This window comes from Melopsittacus undulatus, chromosome 6 (assembly GCF_012275295.1).
Source record: "Melopsittacus undulatus isolate bMelUnd1 chromosome 6, bMelUnd1.mat.Z, whole genome shotgun sequence".
Lineage (NCBI taxonomy): Eukaryota > Metazoa > Chordata > Aves > Psittaciformes > Psittaculidae > Melopsittacus > Melopsittacus undulatus.
Window position 1 is genome coordinate 41,621,080 of NC_047532.1, and position 25,830 is coordinate 41,646,909.

The 25,830-nt window shown below is 43.9% G+C and overlaps 1 protein-coding gene across 2 annotated transcripts in view; it reads right to left on the reverse strand.

Annotated features, from left to right (window-relative positions):
* PLD1 (phospholipase D1) overlaps positions 1 to 25,830 on the reverse strand; it is a 66,212-nt gene that overhangs the window by 9,634 nt on the left and 30,748 nt on the right. The window contains exons 10-24 of one of the 2 annotated variants that reach the window (XM_031047089.2): positions 25,494 to 25,643; positions 24,095 to 24,178; positions 22,264 to 22,345; positions 19,310 to 19,420; positions 17,841 to 18,047; positions 16,963 to 17,176; positions 15,916 to 16,029; positions 13,808 to 13,936; positions 13,348 to 13,466; positions 13,080 to 13,193; positions 7,400 to 7,510; positions 6,605 to 6,693; positions 3,395 to 3,508; positions 1,943 to 1,992; positions 847 to 981 (exon numbers count right to left, since the gene is read on the reverse strand). In XM_031047089.2, coding sequence (XP_030902949.1) covers positions 847 to 981; positions 1,943 to 1,992; positions 3,395 to 3,508; positions 6,605 to 6,693; positions 7,400 to 7,510; positions 13,080 to 13,193; positions 13,348 to 13,466; positions 13,808 to 13,936; positions 15,916 to 16,029; positions 16,963 to 17,176; positions 17,841 to 18,047; positions 19,310 to 19,420; positions 22,264 to 22,345; positions 24,095 to 24,178; positions 25,494 to 25,643 — 1,823 coding nt within the window. The remainder of the gene's footprint in view (positions 1 to 846; positions 982 to 1,942; positions 1,993 to 3,394; positions 3,509 to 6,604; positions 6,694 to 7,399; positions 7,511 to 13,079; positions 13,194 to 13,347; positions 13,467 to 13,807; positions 13,937 to 15,915; positions 16,030 to 16,962; positions 17,177 to 17,840; positions 18,048 to 19,309; positions 19,421 to 22,263; positions 22,346 to 24,094; positions 24,179 to 25,493; positions 25,644 to 25,830) is intronic. The other variant, XM_031047090.2, reaches the window with a different exon arrangement.

The following is a 25,830-nucleotide window of genomic DNA, read 5'->3' on the forward strand; positions in this document are numbered from 1 at the left end:
CAGATCACAGTTGCAAAGTCACAGCTCCTGCTGCAACACTGAAACCACTTCTGAGCTGCTCTGTGTACTGGAGATGAGATCTGACCCCACAGAGGGTAACAACAGGGGAGCAAACCTAACCCCAGGTCACCCAAGACTACAGCTGAACTGCTGCATTGAAGGAAGGAAGTATTCAGAGTCCTACAAAATCTGGTATTAAGTTATTCTTTGGCAAAGTTTCTGTTGCTGATACAGCAGATAAAAAAAAGGTTTATTCAAAGGAATGGGCCAAAAACCTGCTTTTCTGCTGTGATACAGAGCTCTGAGCCTGAAATCTCTTGTCTTTGCTGCATGGTCTCATAATAAATATGGTAAAAAAAGAGAAAATGGATGAAATGTTATCTATTACTTGTTGTAACACATTTCCCCATTCTTAGGAGATGGAGATGATAAATGACACATGTTGTCCAAAGCTTCCAAGTTTTACAGCACATTCTGTTCTTTAAGGAACAGATGACAAGTCTCACAAGTCTTCTTGTTAGAGCAGAGTTTGATACAAGACAGATGGACAATATTCCCTGCACTGGGATTCTCTTCACTGTTACACTGAGATTCAAAACTATTTTAGAAAAACAAACTAAATGACAGTCCCGCAGATCCTTTCCTCCCTCCTACCTACCTTCCTGATGAACTTATGCATCTGGGTTTTGGGTGTTTTTTAAACAACAAAATATTTCCCAAGAAAGAAATCACAGCATAGAAAGCACACAGCACCACAGCCTGCACTGATTAAAGGGCAGAGAAATGAAGGGTCTAATGCAGATATAATTGAGTGGTCCAAGCCCCTCCCACAGGCCCCCTGCTCACCAATTATAACTGTGTTGTCATCAGCAATAAGCAGTTTGCTGTGAACATAGATGAGCTCTGTGACTAGTTTTCCTTCCAATTCAGCATATGTTCGAAGTCCACAGAAGGATATGTAGTTTATCCACTTATCTCCAACTGAAAATTAAACAAAATGAGGGATGAGGAAGGTGGAAAAGTGAAGAAAGATAAAAGACCCTTTATATAAAGACCCATATAAATAACAATTCACTTTTGACTTAAATAAGAAACAGATAATGGAAATTAGTTCATAAATAGACTTTACAAGCTGCCCACAGGCTTCCTGCGCTGCTCTGATCCACTGCCTGCTTGAATACTTCCACTATGTCAAGAAATGACCCTGATCTCCCTTGTGCAGCATGCCAAGTCCTCACAATTGATCCAAATGTCTTAAAATAACTGGACCATGCGACTGCTCTTCTGCAAATCCTGCACAAAGGAAGCTGGAAGCAGGTGTTTTGTCCATGCACAGTATGGAAATATGTCCTAATGTACTTGTCTGCAGTTCAGATTTATGCAAAGACCCAGAAGGAATGAGGCATTATGTACACTGATGGTATTTGTGACATGTAGGCTTTCATGATGCTCAGATTTCAAGCTGGCACCCTCATGGCAAGGAAGCAGCTCAGAAACAGCATCCTGCTTAGACAGGTTTTCTCTCTTCGTGTTTGACAACTGCCAGAAACAAAGGCAGGGTGGGATTCACAGGGGAGGCTGAAGGCTTGTCAGTCCCAAAAGCAGGCCCCCAGGACATTTTTCAAACAACATGATCCTGAGCAGCTGCCACCTCTGCTGTCTTCTCCCTGGGGTCCTCCACTCCTCCAGATCAGGGCTGCATCCAAGCATGAAGTCTGACAACTGGCCACAGCTCTCATGCTCTGAAAGACCTTGCCATGGGATAACAGCAGAGGAGGAGGTCATTCATGGGCCCATAACACATGATGCTATGAGATGCCCCAGTCACAGCGAGCAATGCTAATAAGAAGCTGGAGAATCTGATTTATGTGTCATAGACATAGCCATTGAACAGCAGCATCCCAAGACTAAAAAACATAGAGGAGAAAAATAAAGGTCTTACCCTCCGTCTTCAACTGGCCCAGGATTGAGTTTTCTCCTCGGCACATGGTCCTGGAAAGAAGGTAGGCAGCCGTCAGCACCACCGTGACTGAAGGCAACAGCATATGCTGAAGCAGAACCAGGCAAGGTAAATCACAAACACAGATGCCTCTTAAATATCCTGTGCAAGCAGAAGAAACACGGTGCTTCCAGAGCACACATTTTCCCTCAATGACTGTTGATATATCATGGACTGCTCATTTCCTATAAGAGCTCATACCAACCTGCAGAGGAGCTGGGGAGCATTTTTGCTTTCTAGAGCACACCTCAATGATGATAAATGTCTTACAAACAGGGCTGCCACTGTCTGTGCCACAGGTCTGGATGTGAAATCGCATTAAGAAAATAACATGTGCAGAACACCAGGTCAGGGAATTTGCATGATTACGGCTGGATTGGAAAAGCCGCAGCCTGCATCTCATTCAAAAGAGCCCAACCCATGGGCAATTTCTCAAGACCTATGGTTGCCCTTGCAGAAGAAAGCTCAGGCAAAAGGGCCTAATTAGAGAGACATGCTGCTTTCCTTCTGCTTGTCTCCTGTCCCGCTCATCCTTCTGGATGTGCAGTAGGATCCCTGCAGACCAGCAGACAAGGAAGATTTCTTCTGTCTGCACAGACATACCATAATGCAGCAACTTTCCAGTACAACCATCTTGCCTTGGAACACTTTGTGTTTCTCTACAGACCATTTCTAGCACAGGGCTACCTGGCACCACTGTGTCTCATTCCTTCATGCTGAGACACATCCATGCTGAAGCAGGGAATCGTATTGAGGAATACGCTGTTGCTAGCAGAGCCAGGCAAAGTATTGGCCAAAAGGGCAGATCTGGAGACAAAGCCTGGCTAAGGAACATACAGGGCTGCAAGCTCCATCCTGGCTCCAGTGGTGATGGGGATGCTGCCAGAAGGAATTGTAGCAAGCACCATGGGAAGTGCCTACAGGAGAGCACGACGGTAAGAGTGGGAGGGTAAAGAGCTTGGGGGTGAAGAAGCCCTGGCCTGATGAGCTAAAATTAAAGTGTTATGCCGCACATGGGCAGTAACTGAGAGCCAGGAATTGGTGGGTTTGTGTAAAGGATTGGGGAACCCATTGTGCCAGGGCAGAGTGGGATTTCCCCAGATCTGTGAGGGTTTTTGCCTGCGGAAAGCACAGGGCTTTACGCACCACACTTCCCCACTCAGCTAGCATTGCCTCACCTCCTGACACAAACCCTGAGGCTGGCAAATGCATGAGCTATAAGTACTAAGTGAAAGCTACGGTTTTCTCCTTTTCCAAACACTCTGTACATGGGGACAGCATCTAGTGTGATGCCTTGTGGATGGATGGCAGCTGGAGCCTTGGGCAGCACCTGCAGCCAGCAGAGGTGACCAGGGAGGTCTGACAGCCTGCCTGCAGCAGGGCTGCCTGCAGTACCTGTAGTTGAAGTGCATTATGGCCTGCAGCGCACTTCCCCCACCAGTTGAAATGTCTCCTTCAAACCCAGGCAGCAGCGGGATCACCACGTATACTCGGAAACGTTTGTTTTCCCTGAAAAGATAGTATGGGGGAGTATTAGCCTACAAATATTACAGCCTCCTGCAAGGTGAAGGCCTCCCGTTTTCACTTTCCTTGCACTAACCAACTTGGTTTTCATCCATGGCTACTATGTAAGTTTTAAGAGAGTGAAAAGCATGAAGTGTATTTCCAGTTACATATCTTCATCACCTGTCAGCAGTACTTCGGTGAGTGTTCAGGCTGTCAGGAGGAGAAGCAGATAGCAAAAGAAGCTAAAGGAAAAGAAACGCATTTTCACTAAAGTTCAAGGGCATAGTAATTGTTTTACAGATTGTGTCTGCCACTAAAAAAGTTCATTTGAGCACTCTGATAGTGTCACGCCAATATTGCTGGAGACTGGTGTGTACAACTGCCTAAGATTACAAAGCTATCACAGGCAGAAAACGAAATCTAACATGATGTTCTCACTTCATCCTGGTTTTCAGAAGCCAGAAACATCACAAAGGCTAGAAGATGCTCAGGGCACAAGCAAAACATTTATCACTCAAGGAAGGCAAGTATATCACAACCCACAAAACTCATTCCCAGATTTCCCCCAGACTAAGCTGTACTCTATAACCATTATCTGATTCAGAACAAAAGCTGCAATTGTGGCACTACTTGGGGCTTTTCTAAAAGCCCACCTCTGGGGTTTCTTTGCTGACAAAAACCAGGCGCGTCTGCTCTGCCAGAGCTTCTTTCCAGGTGCCCTGGGGTACTGGCAATCCCCTGCCCTGTGCATCGGAGGAGGATGCGCTACTGCAGGGTGTTGCCACTAGATGGCAAACACAGCTTAACCAGGACAAAACCATTTCAGGAGCCGACTGAAGGTAAGCTAGTTTGCAGCTTTTGTTAAAAAGTATATCTTCCTCGGGCAAGTCGTGCCTGTGAATTTAAAGGCACGGGAATCATGAAGCACTGGGGTCTCATTTGAGCTGAGAGGTAGACAGCGAGGGTTCGTGTTCCTTTTGTTTCAACCACAGCTTCCTTATGCTGCATGATGCACTGTAAGCTAGCCTCAATTTGTCAGCTGACCCCAGGAACAGCTAATGAAGTCTTAACCATACACAACAAGAGACTTTGAAATGAAGCCTATTTGTATCATGAAAAAGATCTACTAACAAAAACATTCCCCAAAAAGCAGCTTGCTTGTCCAAAGCCCTGTGTTTACTGAAGTAGCTAGAGCCACCCATGGAAAAAAACAACACAAAAACAAAAAAGAGGAAACCAAGAAAAGAACATTACTGGTTACATCAGTAGCAAATATTTGGTCTAGAAGAGTGAGAAGTATACAAACTTTCCTAAAGACCTTAATTTACAGTTAAACATCTGTGTGTCACTTACCCTGTTTTCCCAGGGCAGTTGGAACATGAGCATTTTGATGCAAACCACTTATGTCCGAGTTTACTTTTAATCTTAGGCAATGCCAAGCACACTGGAGCATGCAGAATTTGAATCTTATGTTCAGTGAGATCACCAACATTAAGCTGGCACAATACTGGCATGAAATTGGAGTAATACAGATGCGAGCATCACATCTGAAAATGGGCCACTGAAAAATTTGTGTGACTCCCTTTTGTGCCAGACTTTTTGACATCTGGACAGAAAGACACCCACTGCATAAACTTCAAATAACAGGAAATTCTTAACAGATTACCTGGAGAATTTGCTGCTACCTCAGTAGCATTGTTAGAAGCAGGCAACAGATGCAAAGGGCCCATAGCATGAGTTCTCAAAGGCAAGAAAGCAGTCTGGAGTGGCTTTCCAGGACACCAACCAGCACAGAGATGCTGTATCCGGCTGCCTGTGAGCCTCCAGGTTGCAGTGCAAACATCCACAACACCATTTCCAGCAGCACTGGCACCACTCCTCATCTACCCTGTGTAAGAATATCCACCCCATCTTTTAATCCTTAGCTAATATCAATTATTTGGGCTATGCACTGCAGCTCAGATTACCAGTAACTCCACCCTGTTACTCTGCCCTGTTGTTAATGGCATAGCAGATAACACCCGTCCTCTCCCAGTTTGAACAGTGCTCCCCTTTCCACAGTTCCTCTGAACAAAGCCTGGCTCATGGCGGCTCCTGTAGCCTTGCAGATTTTGCTTGTTCTCTGGTGACTGCCTGTCTTGGGTTAGTTGCCTCTACCCAAGTGGGAATTTCCAAGCTCAAGTGTCAAAGAGAGAAACATTTCTGTGACTCTGGAGAGAATACCTCTGGGAAAGCATCCCCTGCATAGCTCTGGACAATTACAATATGGAAGAACAATAGTTGCAAGAAATGTCACCATGCATGGTGAAACAGCATGTGAGAGATGAAAGAAATTTAGAAAGTTTTCTGTGTACCAGCCCAGCAAGGCCAGGACACAGGTTTAGACTATGACATCCATGTACCTTAAAGAACAACTTTACACAAGGCTGTACAGGATGGAAACAAAACCAAGCTTTTTTAATATAAATTAATTTTTATATTTTCATTAATTATTAATTAATAATTAACAAGTACCTGTGATAGTAATGTTAACAAGGGGTTAAGTGTAAAAGGAGCATCTAGAACATGGCTGGATCTCATCCATCCAGGAACAAATGATGGTTCCTTTGCAGTGGGGGTTGTAAATACCCTCCAGCACTTACCAGGAAATGTTGTTCAAACAATAGTTGAACCCCACCGTCAAATTCTTCAAACGTGTTTGCTTCCTCTATGTGAAGCCAATCCTCTCTACAGATAATGTGAATAAACCACAAATCCTAGTTCAATCTTATTACCCAGTAACTTGCCTTACCACACACAGAGTTCAAGACTGGTTGGCTATGAAGCAAAAGTGTCTCTGAACCAGAGTATAAAGGACTCACTTCTAAGAATGTTCCATAGTTAAAAATGCACTTGCACCACGGTAAGTCCAGAAAAATCACTTTGTGGATGCAAAGAAACCACGAAAGTCTCACTGCTGCAAATGCAAGCAGATGTTGGACCACATTGGTTCTGCTCTGGGAAAGCTATTGTACAGTTATGTTCATTAAGATATTATTTTACACCACACCACATAAATGCACCTGGAAGATTTCCATTGCCTTGTTAAGAACAGTTTACCTGTGAGCTTTAAGAATCCTCTGTGCAATCGCATCGCCGATCTTGTTCCAGACAACTTTGTCATCAGCACAGCTAATAAAAAACTGGTTCTGCAGGAAAAGCAAGCAAAGTTACTGTCAGACAATGTCAGTGAGGAATGAAAAGATACTTGCATGCTTTATATCAGCCAAGAGCCACAAAAGATAGCTGGTTTGTGTGCCACTTCAGTGGATGCTTTTCAAAAATTATCATTAAATGATGGGTGTCTGTGCTCACTTAGGAATGAATCAGTCTTTATTAATCACACTCCTTAGAAAATTCATATAACAAGCAACCAAATAAGAGGCTGGAGGATGGAGGAAAAAGACAAAGAGGAGAATAAGCATCTCCAGCCAGCCAGCCAGCTCTGAGAGTCACCCCAACACAGGAGATTCCTTCTACTCAAGGCTGTACAGATGCAAAATAGAGCTCTGTGAGATGTTTGGGCATGAAAAGGGGACACTGCAAAGCCATGGAGGGCACAGGCCATGAAAGCTGCTGGCAGTTTCACAAACAGGCTTATAAAAGATGTCTACTTTTTTCCACCTTAAGGTCAGAAGGCTGTCAGGGTACATACCCATCAGCCCAGTTCAAAGACCACTGAAATTAATGGAAACAGCTCCAAAAAATTCAGAGCAGATGCTGTAGTAATATCCATGTGTGTCCAAATTCATGAAAAGTTAAGACCAGACCTCAAGAAGTAGCATCACCCCCCTGATGGCTGCAAGCCATACCCAGAGCACCAGGACCCTCCTGCTTTCCCTCATTGCCACTCACTTCGATATATATGTAGTGCTTGCTGTTTTCTATCACACTGATATAGGCATTGTGGATGGACTCCTCGTGGTATTTAATGCCAGCCGACCAGTCAGCAGCAGAACGGATCACCTGGAAAGCAAGAGATGAACACCTTCAGCTCTGTCCCATCCAGGACACCATAGCATCGCAACTGAATTTTTTAAGAGGCAATGCTCCTTCCTTGTACCATTTGCCTCTCAGGACTTCACTAGTAAGGTAATATGTACAACAGTTACCATTTATACTGCATTTATAATAAGGAGAAAAGCTGCTCAAAAATAGTATTAATACTTAATAATGTTGTGATTAAAACCTAAGTACTCTGCCCCATTGCTGTTACTGTTGTCCCATCTAGGCAGCTCTAGATGAAACAGAAGCAGCACAGAAGTTCTGTTCTTGCTTAAGGTCTTACAACAAACTGCTTTTAAAACAATTACATTTCAAAGCTTTAGGTGTGCACATCCAAACAGTGATCTCCTGTCCAGCATTTTTTAAAGCAGGGCAATGTCTTTTTCCCACAAACAGGCTACATCATTACACAGTCTGATAAACCAGGACGTGGCTTTGCCCTGAGCATTAGAGGTCACTTAACTACTTCTGCCAAATTCTTGCATAAGCCATCCCATTTGCGATGATACAACTTTAAAAATTCACAGCAGTTTGGCTGCTCACACTTAACCATTCATTTTCACTGTAAGTCCCCCTTCCAAGCAGATACTGCATGATGCCCAGGGCACATTCTCCCGCACCTCCTGCAGTTCTTGTGCAAGAGAGCCAAACCAATATGAGAAAGAACCTTTGTTCATGCTCTCAGCCAGACTGAGCAAGCTCCATAGCAGACAACTTCCAATCCTCAACAGCCAGAGATGCCACAGCATCTCCCTCTCTGGTGCTTTGGGTCAAGAAGCAACTGCACTATGCCCTGAGTGACATTTTCCTAGATGGAAATGTAGTTTTTGATTAAGAGAGACAGAGCACATGCTCAGGGAAATTATTACTCATTATTAGTGTCTGTCTTTAAACAGTCTCAAGACAAAAATATTGAAACATCAGCCCTAAAAATAGCTTTCTATAGCCATTATACCAGCACTCAGGGCCAGTCATACACAGGACAAGATCCAAAGTCTGAGAGCATCTGTGAAACGCGTGTGCCAGTATGTGCAAAATCCCAATCTCTTTCAGGACTCAATATTTTTCCCTGTAAATTCCTCCAATGGATTTCTTTCAATTCTCTGTGTCCAGCTTCTGCTTGGCTCCATGTTATTCTCCCTGTCCCCCTAACACCCTCACCCTGAGCTCTGTTGTCATGTTCTCATCACCAGTAGTGTACCAGTAGATAAGGATTTGGCCCTTTCGTCCAGGTGCTGTATGCTCTGTCTCCAGAGCATCTGTGAAGAAGGCACTGGGGGGCATTGCTGTTAAGTACCACACAACTCTTGAGCCAATTCCTTTAACTGGACAGAAGGAGTTTTCTCCCACAGGTTGCTGAAAACCAGATCCTGCAACTCTTGCCATTTAGCTGCTGTCTTGGCCAACAGAAGGGTGCACACCGCAGCCTCCCAAACTGAGCACTGGGGTCACAGATGCTCAAGGGAGGGAGCCAGCCAGAACACAAGGGCCTCCACAGCCTCTACTGGTCCCCAACAGCTGCCCTTTGCTTGCATAGGCATATAGGCAAGGTGATGTTGCTTATGCCTGTGTGGTTTTAATCACCTATTTGGTTTTCAAAGCCAAAGCTGCATTCTCCCACAGACCTCAGGCTGGGCACTGCTGAAACCCCACTGAACACCACAGCAGACAGAGCTCCTGAACAGAATTCCACTGTGTGCATTAATAAGGACAGAAAACCAGCTTTTCTGAGCAAAGAGCAGTCTAATTCTTCTGTACACACAGCTCAGGGCGCAGCATGGACAGGAGTCTGCAGCCCTTCCACCTTTACCAGCACAGCCGGCAATGAGCAGCTGCCTCCTCCCTGCCTCTTCTCCTGCTGCAGTGAAAACCAGGGGCCATGAACCAGTCCCTGTGGACTGCGTACCTCCAACAAATGCAATCTGGAATTGTGCTTCAGAAACCTTCCTAGCGTACAAAGTACTGATATTTAATCCTTTTTGCTAGATAACTTTGTCCATGCTCCAAAGAGCTGCTTTTCTTTTTTTAAGATAAGCTGCAGAGCCCTGCACTGAACAAAGTTACTTCCACACCCTCATTTACTGCAGCAAGAGCTGAAACTGCTGTGGATAAGGAATAAATGTACTTTTCTGAACTGGGACCTTGATAACACCAAAGCCCCTTGCTTTGAAGGACAACTTTACTGTGAGGAGACAAGTTTATTCTAAACCAGGGATGCCGCCTGATACAACAGGACTATCACTCAGGACCATCCCTTTCCAGTATTATGGCTTTCCAGTGCATCATCCAGCTGCCCTTCCCTGCCTTCCTCTTCATCCCTCCACACATCAGCATCCCAGCTGCTCTTCACACCAGGCTGCCTGCTCTTACAGGACCATCACCCCACAACCAAGTTTGTCATCTCTTTAACTTCTTTTACTGATACAACAGTAACAATTTGGATGTTTGCTGTGGGCTAGTGCATAACTCCTGAACAGTGCAAGCTCTCATATAGACCTCAAAGAGGTAAGAGCATTAGCCACTGCCAGAGCATTAAATTTTCATTGCATATGCATCAGGAACTGGATATTGCCTCACATCACATCTTTTGCAGTGCTGGCTTTGACCGATAACTGCAAACCCTGGAATGAAGATAGATGGAAAAACCCTGACACTGCCTTTAGCTATTTGACTCTTGCAAAAAATCAATGTGTAATCACATTGCTATTGTGAGCAAAGCCCAGAAGTTCAAAGGAAAGAGGGTAAGAGACCATGTCTGACTAACCCACAGAGATGCCAGGCTCCCTTTCCTTCTTCTCAGCCTGTACCTCCACATTGTTTCCCATACACACTGCACTCATCCTCCCTGCCCTTGTCAGGGCCGCTCCTGTGGTCCTCACCCGCTTGAAAATGCTTTCCTGCTTCTCTCATCTGACAAAGAAGAGAAAAGCCAGATGGTTCAATGAGGTCAAAATGAGTTGCTGACAAGTCAGTGGCTGGGTCATTGCAGCAATGTTGCAATCGCCACAGATACTTTGTGTTTTTCCTTCCTCTGATCTGCCCACAATTGAAGACAGATTCCGAACAGGCTCAGAAACAAGAAAAACAGCAGGCAGACTTTCTTCAATCACCCCACAGCCAGGGACAGGCTCTGGATGCTGGATTTTGCTTCAGGACAGTAAATTCTACCTCTAAAGTCTCTACACAACACCAAAAGGGGAATAACATGGGCACGGTTGTTGGCCAGCCAAGGGATCCAATTTCAACAACAATATTGCTCTAGTTTTTCTGGATAAAAAGTTAGTGAAAGGTTTTAGGGTATTTCTGATTTCTGCGCTGGACTGTACCACTGGAAGGAGACATGAGCATGAGCAGCCCCCTGGCCCAAAAGTACTGTACTGGACAGGCAAGAAGTTGATACTCCTGTGACTGCAGGAAAGGAGAAGATGCGCAGGGGCACCTTGATGCACACCCCAGGAGCTCCAGAAAGAGGTAAACCAAGAGAAGGGATGTGTGTGTAGATCCAGTCTTTCCCTCTCACCACCTTCTGCAGCAGCCAAATCTGAAACCTTCATTAAGAAAAAAGCTTGAGCCACTCACTGACCCATAGCAGGGACTACAGGAATGCTTCAGGGTACTTTTGTCATCTGAGGACCGATGGAAACCAGGCCAGTGTGAACGTTATGGAGAAGACTGCCAACATTACAGTATGTGCATGCAAAACCATGGCTCAGAGCTTGAGGAGATCATCCAGAAATCATAAGCAAGCAGCACAGGGTCAAGGAACCTGTCTCCAGTGTCAAGGAACCTGTACTCAGGCAGGGTGCACCAGCCCAGACAGAGGAGCCACCCTCACCACTTCCATCATGCTTGGTGCTGCAAATGCTCTTCCTCATTGTCTTCCCTTATACTGGGAAGGCTGGTACCTAGCAGGGCAACATGTTTTCAGTCTAATATCATATAGTTTTATTTATCTGTCTAAGCAGGACTGGGCTACCCTTACAAGTCTCTCAAAGCTGCAATTTGATATAAATTAGAAATGAGCAAGGCAGTTTCAAGTGAGATTATACAAGACAAACCTGCTCTCTTTTTGCTGTTTATAGCATCACTGAAACAGCCCCTCATTTCGAGGAACATATCAGTTATTTGCAATGCCCCAGCAATGTTGTGACAAGGCTAGTTTTCAACAACTCACCCACTACTCAGCACTGGTGTATGCAGCATTTAACAGTCACTGAGTTTCATCCTCCTTTTCCACAGGCTGATGTCCTGAGCCAGCAGCTCTGCAGTATAGACTAAAGGAAAGCTGAACCTAGACAGTCCAGTTTCTCCTTAGGGAACTGCTTCCAGTTCTTAATCAGTAGATCCTAACTTTTTGCTACAGCAAACCCCACAATTTAGAAGCTGAGGCTTACGCTGTGGTTCGAGTGTGCTCAGGGGACACAAGCCTCCTCACATTCATGAGAACAAAGTTTCCCAAAAAGCTGGTGCCACAGTCTCAGCTGGGGAGGCGTTTACAGCCACAGAGAAGCACGATGATGCCTGAAGTGAGATTATTTTTCAACAAGCTGTTTCAACAAGCATTGTTTCAGAGGCTGGTGTAACACACCCAAGATCTATGACAAGATCCCTGTGCTGGCCATCCCTCACGTAATGTGGGTTGGAGCAGACAATGCCCTGGCAGCACACAAACCCAGAAAAATGCGTCTTATTACACCAAGCTTCCCCAAGTGTTCCTGATATCTGGGTAGACCACTTTTCATAAAGAAAAAAGGCATGCATCTTTCCTGGTTTGGGTCTAATTGCTCTTATTTTGTACATCTTTCATCCACAGAGACACATAATTGTTTTGCTGCTTCAGCAAAACTCTTTTGACTATATTCTTCAACAAGTCCATGTGTCTGCTGGGTAACAGCAGTATTCAATATATGCGCTCAGTCTAGCTATATGGGTTTTTAGATACAGGTATCTCTGAAACTATGACTGTGAGGATGATTGTCACAAATGAAACTGGGGGCTGACTGTGCAAAACTACAGAGCACCCACAGGGCTGAATGGCTGCATGATAAAACGCAGATGAAGCTCAATGAAACATCTCTGAGATTCCACTTCATTCTGGGCTCTAGATGACCACCAAATGTTCAAGTGAGGCATTGGGGGCCTCATTAGACTGCTCTAAGATTTGAGATAAATATTCAGTGGGCAACCTCAACCGATCAGGCCTTCTGAAAACAAAATATAAATGTTAGGCATTAGAAGAGCAGCAGAAAACAAAATAGCAAATTACACAGCCATACAAAGTCATGGTGTTCCCACAGCTTGGGTACTGCTTACAGCTTGGTCTTCTTGCCTCAAAGGTGAAGGTATAAATTAATGCATTTCTACTGAAAGAGTTGCATTATTTTGTTGTAATTTAGGATGTGACCACCTATGCTGTGTAATTTTATAATTTCAAGTTCTGCAGAGGGTCTGTCAGGCATCGACATTTCCTGATGGAAAGATGCAAAAACAAGCTCTCTTAGGAGAATGTGAGCAGACCATCAGCACCCACCTGGACTGTGGCATGAACAGCCTCGGGCACCTGATACTTCAACTCATTAGCAGTTTGCTGAGATTTTGGCAGCAGGAATGGGTAGGACAGGGATCGGTATTTGGGCTTCATAATCTGCCCGGGGAAAAAAGAAAACAAAAGCAACCTGATAACATTGCAACACAGCAGGATAACATCAAAAATTAAAATGCATGCCTGTGGAGGGCATGTGGGTGAGGAAGGGGCTGTATTCATTTCTGTGTCCCCAGCAGTGATGCCCACACCCCACCTTGGTGAAGTTCCAGCGCTGGATGAAGTGTCGGGCAACATCCCGCGCTGCTTTGCCATGTACCACAGAGGAGATGTCATGCCAGGGCATCCTCGGGGTAGTGTATCTGTCAATGAAGTCTACAAGACAAGAAAGCATGTTTAGGTCTTCTCAGAAAAAAGACACAAATGTGGAAAAGCATGGTGTGCCACCCTCAAACAGAAGCTTCTGAGACACAGCACTGAGGGCTGTGCAGAATACTCATCATGCAATCACCTGCAGTCCAAGTACATGGACCGTAACGGCATAATTGGCCCTAGAACCTCTCAAAGACAGTTTTGCTGCTTCCTTCTAGCAACCAAATCAAAATTGCCTCATTACCTCTGTCTCAGTGAGAGCAAAAAAATATGGTTTGAGGCTGAAAAGATGCAAAAGAGGGTTTGGGGGAATGTAATGATTTCCATGGCGCAAAGGCACTTACCAGCAAAAGGTTTGTCAAGTTGAACCCAGTCTTTAAAGACAAAGTTGCAATAGTCTTTTCCATGCCAGAACCTGGTTTCCCCAAGCAGCTCGCCAACACCTGTCTTCAAGCTGCGGATGGATCCTTTATCTGTCACAGGCAAACAAGACAAATCCACACACTCCAAAGTTATGTCTGTCCATTGCACACCGCTGGTGAGAGATTCGCTGCCATGGAACAGCACTTGTAGGATCTTCCCAGTCAGCTGAAGCTGATTTCTCCCTACTCTTCCTGATGCTTTCAAAAGATGTATCTTAGTAATTTTTTCTTCCCTATTTTAATATTTGTTATACCATCAGAACTGGTTATATATAGGAGTCTGTTACGGAAACAACGAGCAGATGCTGAATTCTCCATACACTACACTGAAAATCTCACCCTATAATCATTTGTCTTTTCCACAGTCCAATGAATGACACCTAAATGTGGCAGCTCAGTCCCAGCTGTGACTGACCTCAGTGGATATGTGTACAGAAACATCACATAAATTATCCACTTAATATATCCTACAATACTAATGAAGTAATTCCAACTTCTCTGCTGGAGTATTTATAACTTTGCTTCTGTAGGAGGGTATATCTCATCTGACAGAAGCTAGCCTTTATTAACTAGAATGAGATGATTTAATCATGTTCCTTCACTAATGTTTTATTTTGTATTTCCAAATAACAATGTCACCTTTTAATACAAATTTACATGTTAAACAAATGGATTCTGAATTCCAAATTGGTAATTAAAAGTAGCCTAAAATATTCAGTCCTAACAGGATCCCTTTTCTACGGTGCATATTTTGGTGCAGACTGAATTTGTTTTTCTCTGCTTTTAAGGAAACCAAAAACACTGGCCTAGACCATAAACATTTGACTAGCATTATTTCCTGACCTTGAGAGCAAACTTCATCTACTGTACCAAATACTACTGAAATAATTACACAGTAAAATCCTAGCAGCAGAAGCCTTCTCACTCAACCACATCACCAGCTAACCATGAAAACTCCTTACCACAACCCCCTTTCAACAGTCAACAAAATACACATTGGCAGCAGTGCACGCGAAGCAAGCGCTGCCAGCACTGCTGTAACCCCACTGAGCTGAGCCAAGCCATGCCAGAAACACCATGCAGCAGGTAAGCACCACAGCTGCATTAGGAAGCTTGAGTTTCTAGTGAGAGTCCAGGTGGAGCTGGGGAATCACTGACTCAGCATGCTCAAATGGAAATGGGTGGGACATGCTGCTTGGCCAAAACACATTTCATGTACTGAGCCTTGATGACTGTATGCTGACTCATGAATGAGCATGAGGTGACCACAGGGGAGATCACAGTTAATTTCCACGAAGCAAATGCTTCTCTTCCTTGTTACCTACCACTACTTTGTAACCAGTACTTTATAATTGGTAATTAAGGCCTTAGTAGAAAACGTTAGCAAGAGGAAGATGTCAAGTAACTGCTCCTCACCCCATACCAGAACTCAAAAGGGATTCCTATGAGGTACTGAAACTGGCCCTTTCAACATCAGTCCAGAGAACAGGACAGGACAGTGGTTAAAAGAAAATCTTTTCTCAGTTAAGTATGTCTTTATTGACTTTAATGAGGGACAAAAAGGAGGGCCCAAGTCTTAATCCAAACATAGGTCTGACAGCAGCCACTTTGCTGTGTCCTTTCTCTGCATGTTTTCCTGCCTTAGGTTTACTTTATCCATTGCAGAAGTTCCCAATTCCAGTAACAAGCCCCTTCCTTTGCAGGATGAAAGCTGCTGAAATCATTATATACCAGAATCAGAGCTATTTCCGCAACTGTTCCCTATTGTTACTGCAAATATGCTGATTTGTTCGGGGTTTGCTGGTGTTGTGGGCTTTTTTTTTTTTTATTATTATTTATTTATGCTGCAGTTTTTGTAGCTTCTGGTGAAGATTCTTCTGCCAGGATGTCCTCAGAGGGGTGCTAAAGATGCTGGGAAATCAACAAGCAGCAAAGGCTGATCCTGGCACTCAACCTAACTCTCACCATAGTTATAACACAAGCACATCAGCAGCTAAAGCCTGAAGGCACCTCTGCCTTCCTCCACTTACCCTCCCGAGGCTCTGTGAGCCCCTGTTTGGATTCACTGTGATGATGGAAGATTTTCAGATGGGGCTTTAAAGTCTGGATTATATTTGGTTGACTTCTAGTGGGGTTATAGTAACCTGCAGGAAGTCGAGATGCTCTATTGATGGCAAAAACATATGTCAACTTCTGCTACATTGGTGCCTGATCCTGTCTGAAGACACCTTGTATGGCAGGAGCTCAAACAAGATGTCAGTTTGCTGAAAATGCAAGTGACCAACAGGCAAAGGACCAAAATCAAGACCTAGCTGGTTTTAAACCAGATATATTGAAGCAGTGAAACCATTGTTATGTCTTGAGCCAACTGCAACCAAGGCAAACAATGCTCCACCAAGGCTTCCTCTGGACAGAAGCAGGAGGAAGATCTGCAGGGGTTGGTGGAAACTCAAGTAGGTTCCCAACACAACAATGTACAGCTTTAAAAACTGAGGACTTCAGGAACAGATTTCAGGAAGTACTTCATGCTAGAACAAATGTCAAGAACAAAATGTAATTTTAGCTCTGAAGTGGTTTTTAATGTGGAGAATTAAAAATTGCATCCAAATATTCAACTGTTGAATAGTATCTCCTCTTTAGTAAGCGGGTGCAGTGTGAATACTTCCATTTAAGTGAACTGATTTAAACTTAGGTAACACTGGCCTATGAGAGATAATCACATTGAGAAACTGTTTCGCTTGTTAAAATAAACACAAGTTGAGAAATGAAAAGTCAACTCTCAATTTGCCAACAATATAAACATTAGGTATCATGTACACTACATCATGTCATCTGATGGCTTGTGACAATTGCTAATTAACGAAACTCAAATCAAAACTTTCCCTGTACATTTTGCAGTGACACAAATTTATGTATTGACAACACAGCTGTTACTCAGATAGTTAAGAAATTCATCAACTTTCCTTCCTTACAAAAGAACACGTTACCCTAGAAATTATGTGAATCTGCATGCACAGGCACCCACCCGCCCCCATTCACGCTTTATTTATGTTGTTTAGTTAAAAAACATGACTTACTTGAATCACTGTCGATGCTGCTGACGCTGTCAGCATGGTGCATGCCGTGTTTATGGAGGTGCTTGTAAATACTGAACCTTGAAAACTTTTTGGGTTTTCCTACTCCTTTCATTTTTGATGTGTCTGGGGCATCATCAGCATTTCTCTGGAACAAGGGGCTTTCGGGGGACAGAGCTTGAGATTGCAGGGGGACATGTTCAGACTCTGCTGCAGACTAAAAGACACAAAACATTGCTGCAGGTGACATCTGAACAGGTTATCCTTTAATTACAGATTATCATGTATATCAGTACTCAAACAACCATGAGCCAAATTTTGCTCTGTGACAAGGGCATATGTCAGTGGGAAATAGGAATGCTTTTGAGAGAGTCTGTACTGAGGAATCACTCAACAGAACAATCCAGTATTACCAGCAGTATTTGATTCCATAAATTTACTCTAGATGACTACTTCCCTTAAAATTCTCATAAACCTAAACCTCTCTGAAGTTTTAGATATGCTGTTACATACAGACTCAGGTTAGCAGAAAGTACAGCAAACAAAGCACCTGCCAAGGGCCCAAGTATCCAAAAGTTCAGGGCACTCTGCAAGTGCTTACCATGCATTTATAGCAGTTTGAATATGAAAGCAGCCTTCAAACTGTAACTGCTGCTCCAAGCTCCAGAAGCTCAGCTGTCTGTTTATGTGCCCTAGTAACAGCTGGCCAGCATCAAGCCCTCAAGAGTCATTCAATGCTCAGACACTTCCTCCTTTCCACTACTATGCCTCTTTAACCCAGCCCTATGCTTAGAAGAGGACACAGCTTGTTCATCCCCCCGCAAACCTGACACGCAAATGTTATGTTGAGCATGGCCACCAGCCAGAGCAAGCTCACTTACTGTCAGGTTAATTGCTGACACTGACTTCACTGCCACCATTCGCTTCACGCTGCCCACATCTGTCAGCCGGTGCTCGTCGTCATCCCACCTGCCATATGCCAAGTCAATGCCACCCACAAATGCCACAGACTGGTCAACAATGACAAGCTTCTCGTGGTGGGCCCAGAGGTACACGGAGGAAGACACATGGTCTGGGTGTCTCATCACCTGGTGAGAAAAGTCAGCACTCAAGCTCAGTGTCACAACCCAATTTGCATCTGTCCAGCCAGAGCTGCCCAGCTTGGTTTTGGCTGCTCAGGATGATGGGGAGACACTGGAGTTCTTAAAGATGCATCCACACAGACTGCTTAATTACTGAAGATACATGACTCCCCCTCTTCTTGGGCTCAGCCTTACTGGCAGGCAGGTGCTTCCCCATAATGTAGGTATTCCCAAACAGCAACTGCCACTGACGTTGGGACAGCAGTAGTGTTCATAAGAAGACAATGGTCAAGGGAACTTGACAGCAACAAATAAAATCATGCTTTCAGTAGAGTTGTAATAGCTGAGCTTTCAAACACAAACCTGCTCCTAAAGAAAACAACATATTGGCTATCTGACTCACTACTTTGGTTGCTGCTGCTACATAAGTAAAATGAGAAGTTGGCTGTTTTTTTCCCCAGCAAATTGCTTGGCATTTGTTTATGAGATTCTTTTTGACACATGTTTATGACAAAGTAATTTCTGTATCGAAGCATACAGTATATATATTTTGTTAGAGCCATTAGATCAGCTTCCTGGGAAAAAAAAGTACAGAGTTTCACCTGGCTGCTCCCCAAACCTGTTACACAGCTAGTATGCATCTTCCAGTTACACCTTCCAGTCTTGCTGAGAAGATGACAGTGAATGGATGCTTCCCTTCACTGTAACAACTGATCAAGTGACAATAAATTTATTATTCTAGCAGTTTGTTAGCCACCCTCATACATAACATATATATTATTGCTCATTAAAATGCATATGTGTCTGATTTCAAGAGACTAGATCTAGCCTTATTTATTGGTTCGTCTGCCACAACTCGTTTTCTGCTTGGTGGCAGCACAGCAGAGTAACAGCACAGGACAGTGCAATGCTGTTCATTTATGATGGGAACTTAAACATCCAGTGTTGACTCATCTACATTTGAACAGAAATGCTGAAAAAAGACATTCTCAAATTGTAACTTTCCATTTGATGTAACCCTATTAGCTTCTCACATGAAATATGTTTCTTGTAAATTAGATTAAGAGCTGCTTTGGCAAGCCTAAACTACACAATTTTCTGTTCAATTAGAAACTAAAGAAATAAAGTTACCAGATGTGGTAATCACTGTATGTCTTCTCAGACTATTACCACTGTACCAGTTCACACTCATTTTGGTGTGAGGGTCAGCACTATCAAGAACAGACACATGCAAATATCTTTCATACAGCTGCTCAATGCAGAATTACCTTAATGTTTGGATGGAGGTGCATAAGTGTCCGCTTGCTATATTCACTGTTGATACCTAGGGCAAGCTCCACCTCTTTGTACAGCATCACAAAAATCCTCACCCCTTGTTGCTGTCAGAAACAAAGAGAAAAACATGCTATGCAGGTATATGAATGGATACAGTCCAATTCCAAAGTGAGGAGAAACCCTGATGACCCCACAGCATGCAAGGACATGTACTTCTCAGGACAGCTCTCCAGCTTAGTACCTGGATTCAAGAGCTGAGCTACGCCAAAACCCATCAAGAGGGCATTCTTACAGTACCCCCTTTTAAACTTCCTTTGAGGTAAGATTTTGCAAACATGATTCACTCCACATTTAATCATGTGGCACAAATCCACTGAAGCTCAGTTTTCTGCTGCTTCATGTTGCCCTGGGGTTTGCTTGCAGTTAAAAACCTTTGCAGGACAACAATACCGGTGCAGTCATATGGACATCTCTCTCCTGAAGGGGATGCAACCAGCTCAATGCCAGTAAACAAGTTCTTTCTGCTGCTAGAGCTAAACTAGCTGCTGGAGTACAATGAGCAGTGCTACAAGGATGGTCTTTTAATGACCAGGATGGTATCCACAGCAGGATCTCTAAGGACACTTGTTAAAGCACTTTTAAAACTTCCAAGTACTTCCCAAACCTCAACACACACTGGTCACACACTGGGACAACTTCAGTAGCCATAAATCAGCATGGGTTAAAATTCTGCAGTGGATTTCGCCAGCTGAAACTTCCCACAACCTTTTAAGTTCCTATTCCCATAAAGCTGCTCCTGAGAGGTTAGGCAGTCTCCAAATTGTGGATGTTATTCTGCTCTCCACTGCACCCAGAGAACCCCAAGGCAGCACCATACATACATAAAGGACAGCATTACCACATACATAGACACTAACTTGCTGATCGCCCTGTCAATCAAAGAAATGCCACAAGTGAAATAGCTGGTAAGTATTTCCAGAAACTAACCTTAAAACGCACCTCACTCTTACAAGGTATTTATAGGAAAATCATGTCAATAGACAAAGATAAATTCTTCCACCCCGTGGGCATGCCCTGTGGCCATGTTTCATTTGCCAGAAAATGACTATTTCCAAATCAACAACAGACACAAAAAATATTATGTTTTTTAATAGGCATGTGGAGGGGTGAGGACTGTGCTGGTCTGGAAGGGCAGGGTGTCAAAGACTAATTCAGCTTGTCCACCTGGAATCCTGCCCTTCTACCACACCAAGAGTTCAAGAGTCTTCCCATCTGTGCTTTGCTTTCTGACTCACTGCTTACATGGGGCAAACTACCATTCCTAGCACTGGTGTTATTACAGGTTTGGTGAACAACTGAAGAACAGCTCACATTCATAAACACCTCACACTTGGCTTCTCTGTCTGCCTCATTTGGCTCCATGAAACATGTTCTCTACAGTCTGGATTCAGATATGTTACTGGAAAGCAGAGTACAACCAACAACAAAATGAACTGTTCACTGAGATGAAAATGCTTAAAGAGAAACAGAGCTAGCAGTTGCTTGCTCACATCTTAAAGTGCTGCACAAGAAAGAAAAGCATGTAACAGCACAGAACTGACCAAGAGAGGCAGGAAATACATCAGGTCAACAGCGGGTCTGAGCTTTTTCCTTCAGGAGGAACAGCAGGGGAAAAATTAAAACAGAGGGAAAAAAATCCTTATCAAGTTTATAGAGTAGGCATTTGCTTACTTAACACAAGCACGTATTAACTCATATACATAGCAATGCAAGTAGAAGTCTAGTCTCTGAACCATATTTATCACATTCCTGTAAATAAGCTGACCACCACAGTTTAGCTCTGGGGAACATGATGATGCCTGTATTTGTACACTTTCTTTTCCTCCTGCTTTGCTGAAGCCCTTTCCTCACTTTTCTTCTCCATAGCAATGCACGAGGGCTCTCATGACCAGTTGCCACCTGAGAAGGGACAGGGAGGGAGGACACAGCTGATCTGCCTCATCTTAGGGGCTACAAGAGCCATGAGAATACAGAAAGGGTGGGTAGGAACAAAGAAAACCAGTAGACATATAGACAGTAAAGAACAACTGCCAAAAGAATAAAGCATTTTCTAACCATAAGTTATCCCTCTAAATAAAAATAAGACAACATAAAAACCTTTCAGGCTTTGGCCTTATATGCTGCACTGAAGTTTATTATTACAGATGGTAACAAAGAGCTATAGCATGAAGAGCTTTGGGCAGCATGGCCGAGGCAGGACAAAAGCAAGAGGGGCTCCACCAGGGGTAATGGGGCTGGAAAACCTCAGGATGATGTTCAATGTCAACAGGCACTTCTTTACTACAGCAAGGAACAATGGGTGAACAGCCAGAACATCAGTTCTTTGGTGTTTAGTTTTAGCAAGGACCTTTGCAATTTATCGGGTATTGAAAACCTGATAAAATGAGGTAGCTATCATGAGATAGCATGAACCCCTGAATGATGCCAAGTGACTTTTTGCTAATGACACCCTGATTTTGTTGTCAGACTGACAGCTGCAGCAGAGACACACAACACATGGTAACAACAGAAAGGATCTGCACAACACAGCAATGTACAAAACACCTACCAAGAACCACCACAAAGCATTTAGTCTTTCCTGTACCTCTCAATTACGAATGCCATGTGGAGAGCACCAGATATCAACAGGAGCTGGGGCAGTCGTAATGCAATACTGAAATTACCCAAACCTGAAGATTCAAAGGAGCAATCAGAGATCTACCCTACTGCTTCCAAACTCTTCCAAACCCAAATGGGGGGAGCAAATCAAAACAGGCCATCTGAAATTAGGCTTGGCCAGCTTTAACTCTCATCTCCACCAAAATAAATGGTGTCCACTATGATCCTGTAATTGTGTGGGCACATGGGGTTTTCTGCAGGGTAAAGGTTGCAGCTGGAGCTCACTTACTGCTTTCCGCTTGAGGATGCAGTCCAGCCGCCAGCGATTTCCTTCCACAACAGGTCGTTTCATGAAGATTTCTGGGCTGAGCCTAATAAAAAAAGGGGTGGAAAAAAACACATCATGTGCAGTCTGCAAACAAAGCATGGGCCTAAATAATCATCTTGGGAAGCAAAGAAATCAAAGTTGATATAAAATGGATGTGAAGGCTCATGTCCCAGAGTGATAGATTCTCCACACCATGCTCTTTGTATTTTAATAACAGAGTATTATAGAGGGCAGGGGGTGTGTCCAGCACATTCGCCTTAGTATTCAACAACCCCTGAGACCAGGCTTAACAGTGATATGTAAATCAGGAAACTTGGATTCTATAACAGAAAGATGCAACAAAAGAAAAGCCCAAGACATATTTGAAAGAAATATATAGACATAAAAAATAAGGTGGGATTTCACTTCTCCTGGCACTTAGGCTATCTGAGCAGCATAGATTTGTGCTGAATTTTCCTTGTTGCCTAAAGACAAAGCAATATGATCTCTCAAAAGGACAATTTACTGATTCTTAGCTTTAAGGAATACAGGGAATAATTGAGCATCTCCTCTAACTCCTGCAAAGCAAGGTGACAGAATTTCATTCCTTTACTTTTGTAGTGAGCATGAGAACTTGTGCTTGGATAGAGCATGTAGCTACACCCTAAAAACATACTTCTGACAACAGGATTTTTATCTTAAAATCCAAGTTTCAAATAAGTTTTGGAATTCTAAGATACATTAACAATTGTCTGAACAAAACATTAAGCAAAAGTTGATGGGTCTGAAATGCTGTGCACTGTGACCTGATGCTGCACATGGGGATGCAGTAGCATTGGGTTTATATGTGGTCATGTTAGGAAACAGGTTTACCCATGTAAATGCTAACCTTGCATTTAATTTTCACATAATAATTGCCACCTAAGGACTAATCCTCCCAGTTTCAATGGTCAGTGGCTTAGTAACAAGAGGTTCATTTTACAGGTGGACAAAGATGAGCACAAAAATGTGCCCAAAGTTAAAGAGGAGGTCTGAGCCATATCATGGCAGCCTGCCCTACCAACCCATCCACAGGGTCCAGCCTGGCTCAGCCAGATTAACCTCCCCAAAGGCAAGGCACAGCCAGGATCCAACCAAGAAACTCTGTCCCGAGTCTGTGAGTTCCTGCCTCAGACAGGAACCAGAGCATTGCATAAGCATACTGAATTGCTAGTTAAGAAGCAGGCAGAGCCATGATCTTAAGCAGACACATAGCTCCAAAGGGGTGACAAAACACCCCCTACATTGCCTGGCTCACAAAACACCCCCTACATTGCCTGGCTCACTTAAGAGCAAGGCAAAATCACACCCTTCCCAAGATGCTGGTATAAGGCTTTCCAAGACAGTAAGGAGGTGCTGAAAGGAAGATCCCACACAAGATCCTATGGGAAGAGCACTGTCAGAGGTGTTTGAGTGTCTATGTTCTGTTCCCTTACACACTAAAAAAAATCCTGTGCCCCTGGGCTTTGCAGCAATTTACACTCCTGATGAGCACCTCAAGCCATAACATTTGCAATTCAGGTGGTGCCTTCATGCAGTTTTGGGCCTTTCCCTGGAAGGAGACAACCAAGCTGTTGATATCAAGCATGCACTTTTGCTGCCAACCTTCCTGAAAAGGCCTTTGAATACAACACAAGGAGACGTTTGGGTGTGCTGCCAAACCATCTGGTTGCATGGCTAGTTGCCATACTGTAGGGCCTCCAAACAGTGCCGCATTGTTGGGAACATCCCAAGAGAGGCAGCTGGTCAACATCCAAATTATGTAAGTACAAACCACCAATCTGTGATGAAAATTTCTTCCTTAGCAGCTTCCATGGCATTTGCGACATCTTCAAAGTACCACTTAGCGTTTACATACCTGTAAAAGCAAACAGCACATAGATTTGTTTCCCCCCACTCCATTAAACAAGGTCCACAGCTGAAGATGGATGGGATTCTGTGTAATGTCATTTATATTCTCTTCTCAGAAGAAAACACGAATCTAATTTAAAAAATCAGGACAGCATGCAGGGAGAGCTTCATGCTGCCATTAGCAGCTTAATGAAACAACATAGTAAGAGATTATTAAGTGCCAGTTGGTACTTCTGCGAACCGCAGACAATATTCTTGGGGTTTGCCTGATGTGTGAGGTAGGTAGGGCTCTCAGGAAAGGATGGTGGAGGGGTGTGTGTTTAGATTTACAGAAACAACTTGGGCAGCAGTTGCTGCAAGGCAGAAGCTGCAATGAGACCACCACAAGGATTTGCTTATAGCTAGAATCCAGTTTTTGAGGAGATTCTGGGAATGGCTTAGTGCAAGCAGGTTACACAGTGGACGGACGAAATTCTTGTGTGATTGTTTTGGCTTGAAGCCCAGTCACCCTTAGACTATACCCAAATTTGCTTTTGCCAGTTCTCTTTCATTGCGAAGCCAGTCTGTGAGACCGGAATCTGATTATTTTCTTCACCCAATGAGTGACGTTTGCACTAGAACACATTTGTAGTGCCTGGAAAGGCAATGTTGTGCTACAGAAGGAGAATCGGCCTTGCCAATGTAGCAAGGACAAATCTTGCGGTTCAGAGCATGAAGGACATAAAGAGATGACTGGTTACAGAGGAGCACAGGCAGGACAGGCTGCAGCGCAGCAGCTTTGGGAGGGAGCTAAGGGGAAGGGAGTGGCCAAAGAGGCAAAGGTTTTCAACAGCACCTATGTTACTATGAGTTTATAACCCAGGGAGCAAAAAACTAACCCCTTAGAAAGTAGGATTTCCAGAATTAGAAACTGTGATAAAATTGAAACCAGGAATATCTTCTGATGAAAGATCAATTCCGGTTTTAACTCATAAGCATTCTGCCAATTATATGTGCGTCAAGATACCATTTTTATCCTTACAATAATAAATGCCCAGATGTTCATATTCAGATGCAACCTGATGTTACAAAATACATTTAGCTGCAACGCAAAGCTGTAACAGGATCAAAGCACTCCTGTCACCAGTACTGCTGTTCCATTCCTGGTGGAGGAAACCTCATTTTTTTGCAACTTGTCTAATTATCATCAGTCTTTACAGCTACTGAGCACTAACAGCTCTACCCATCAGGTAGATGGTACCACAGGCAGGTGTGTGCTGTTCCTGCTGCAGGTAACAGCACCCAAGGCACTGAGCCCGTCGCAGGCTTGCCGCAGTCCTCACCACTTGGCCAGCGTGTTCTCCTGCACGGCTGCGTAAGATCCGAAGCGGTGCTCTGTGAGGAAGTCCTTGCCGTGTTTCCGAATAAACTCGTCTATGCCCTGCCTCCACCACTGGGCATGTCTGTAGCTGTTACACTTCAAAATCAATGACCTGTAAACCAGACAACGCATAGGGCAGGATGCTGAAGCCATGTATATTTAATTGGGCTGCTCCTCACTGTCTATACACATGGAGAAACACACACGTATCAGTCATATTTTATTTAAGCAAAAAGGATTTTGATTTGTTGTTCTGTTTGTTGAAGAATACATCAGCACTGAGCTGCTCTGAGTGACTA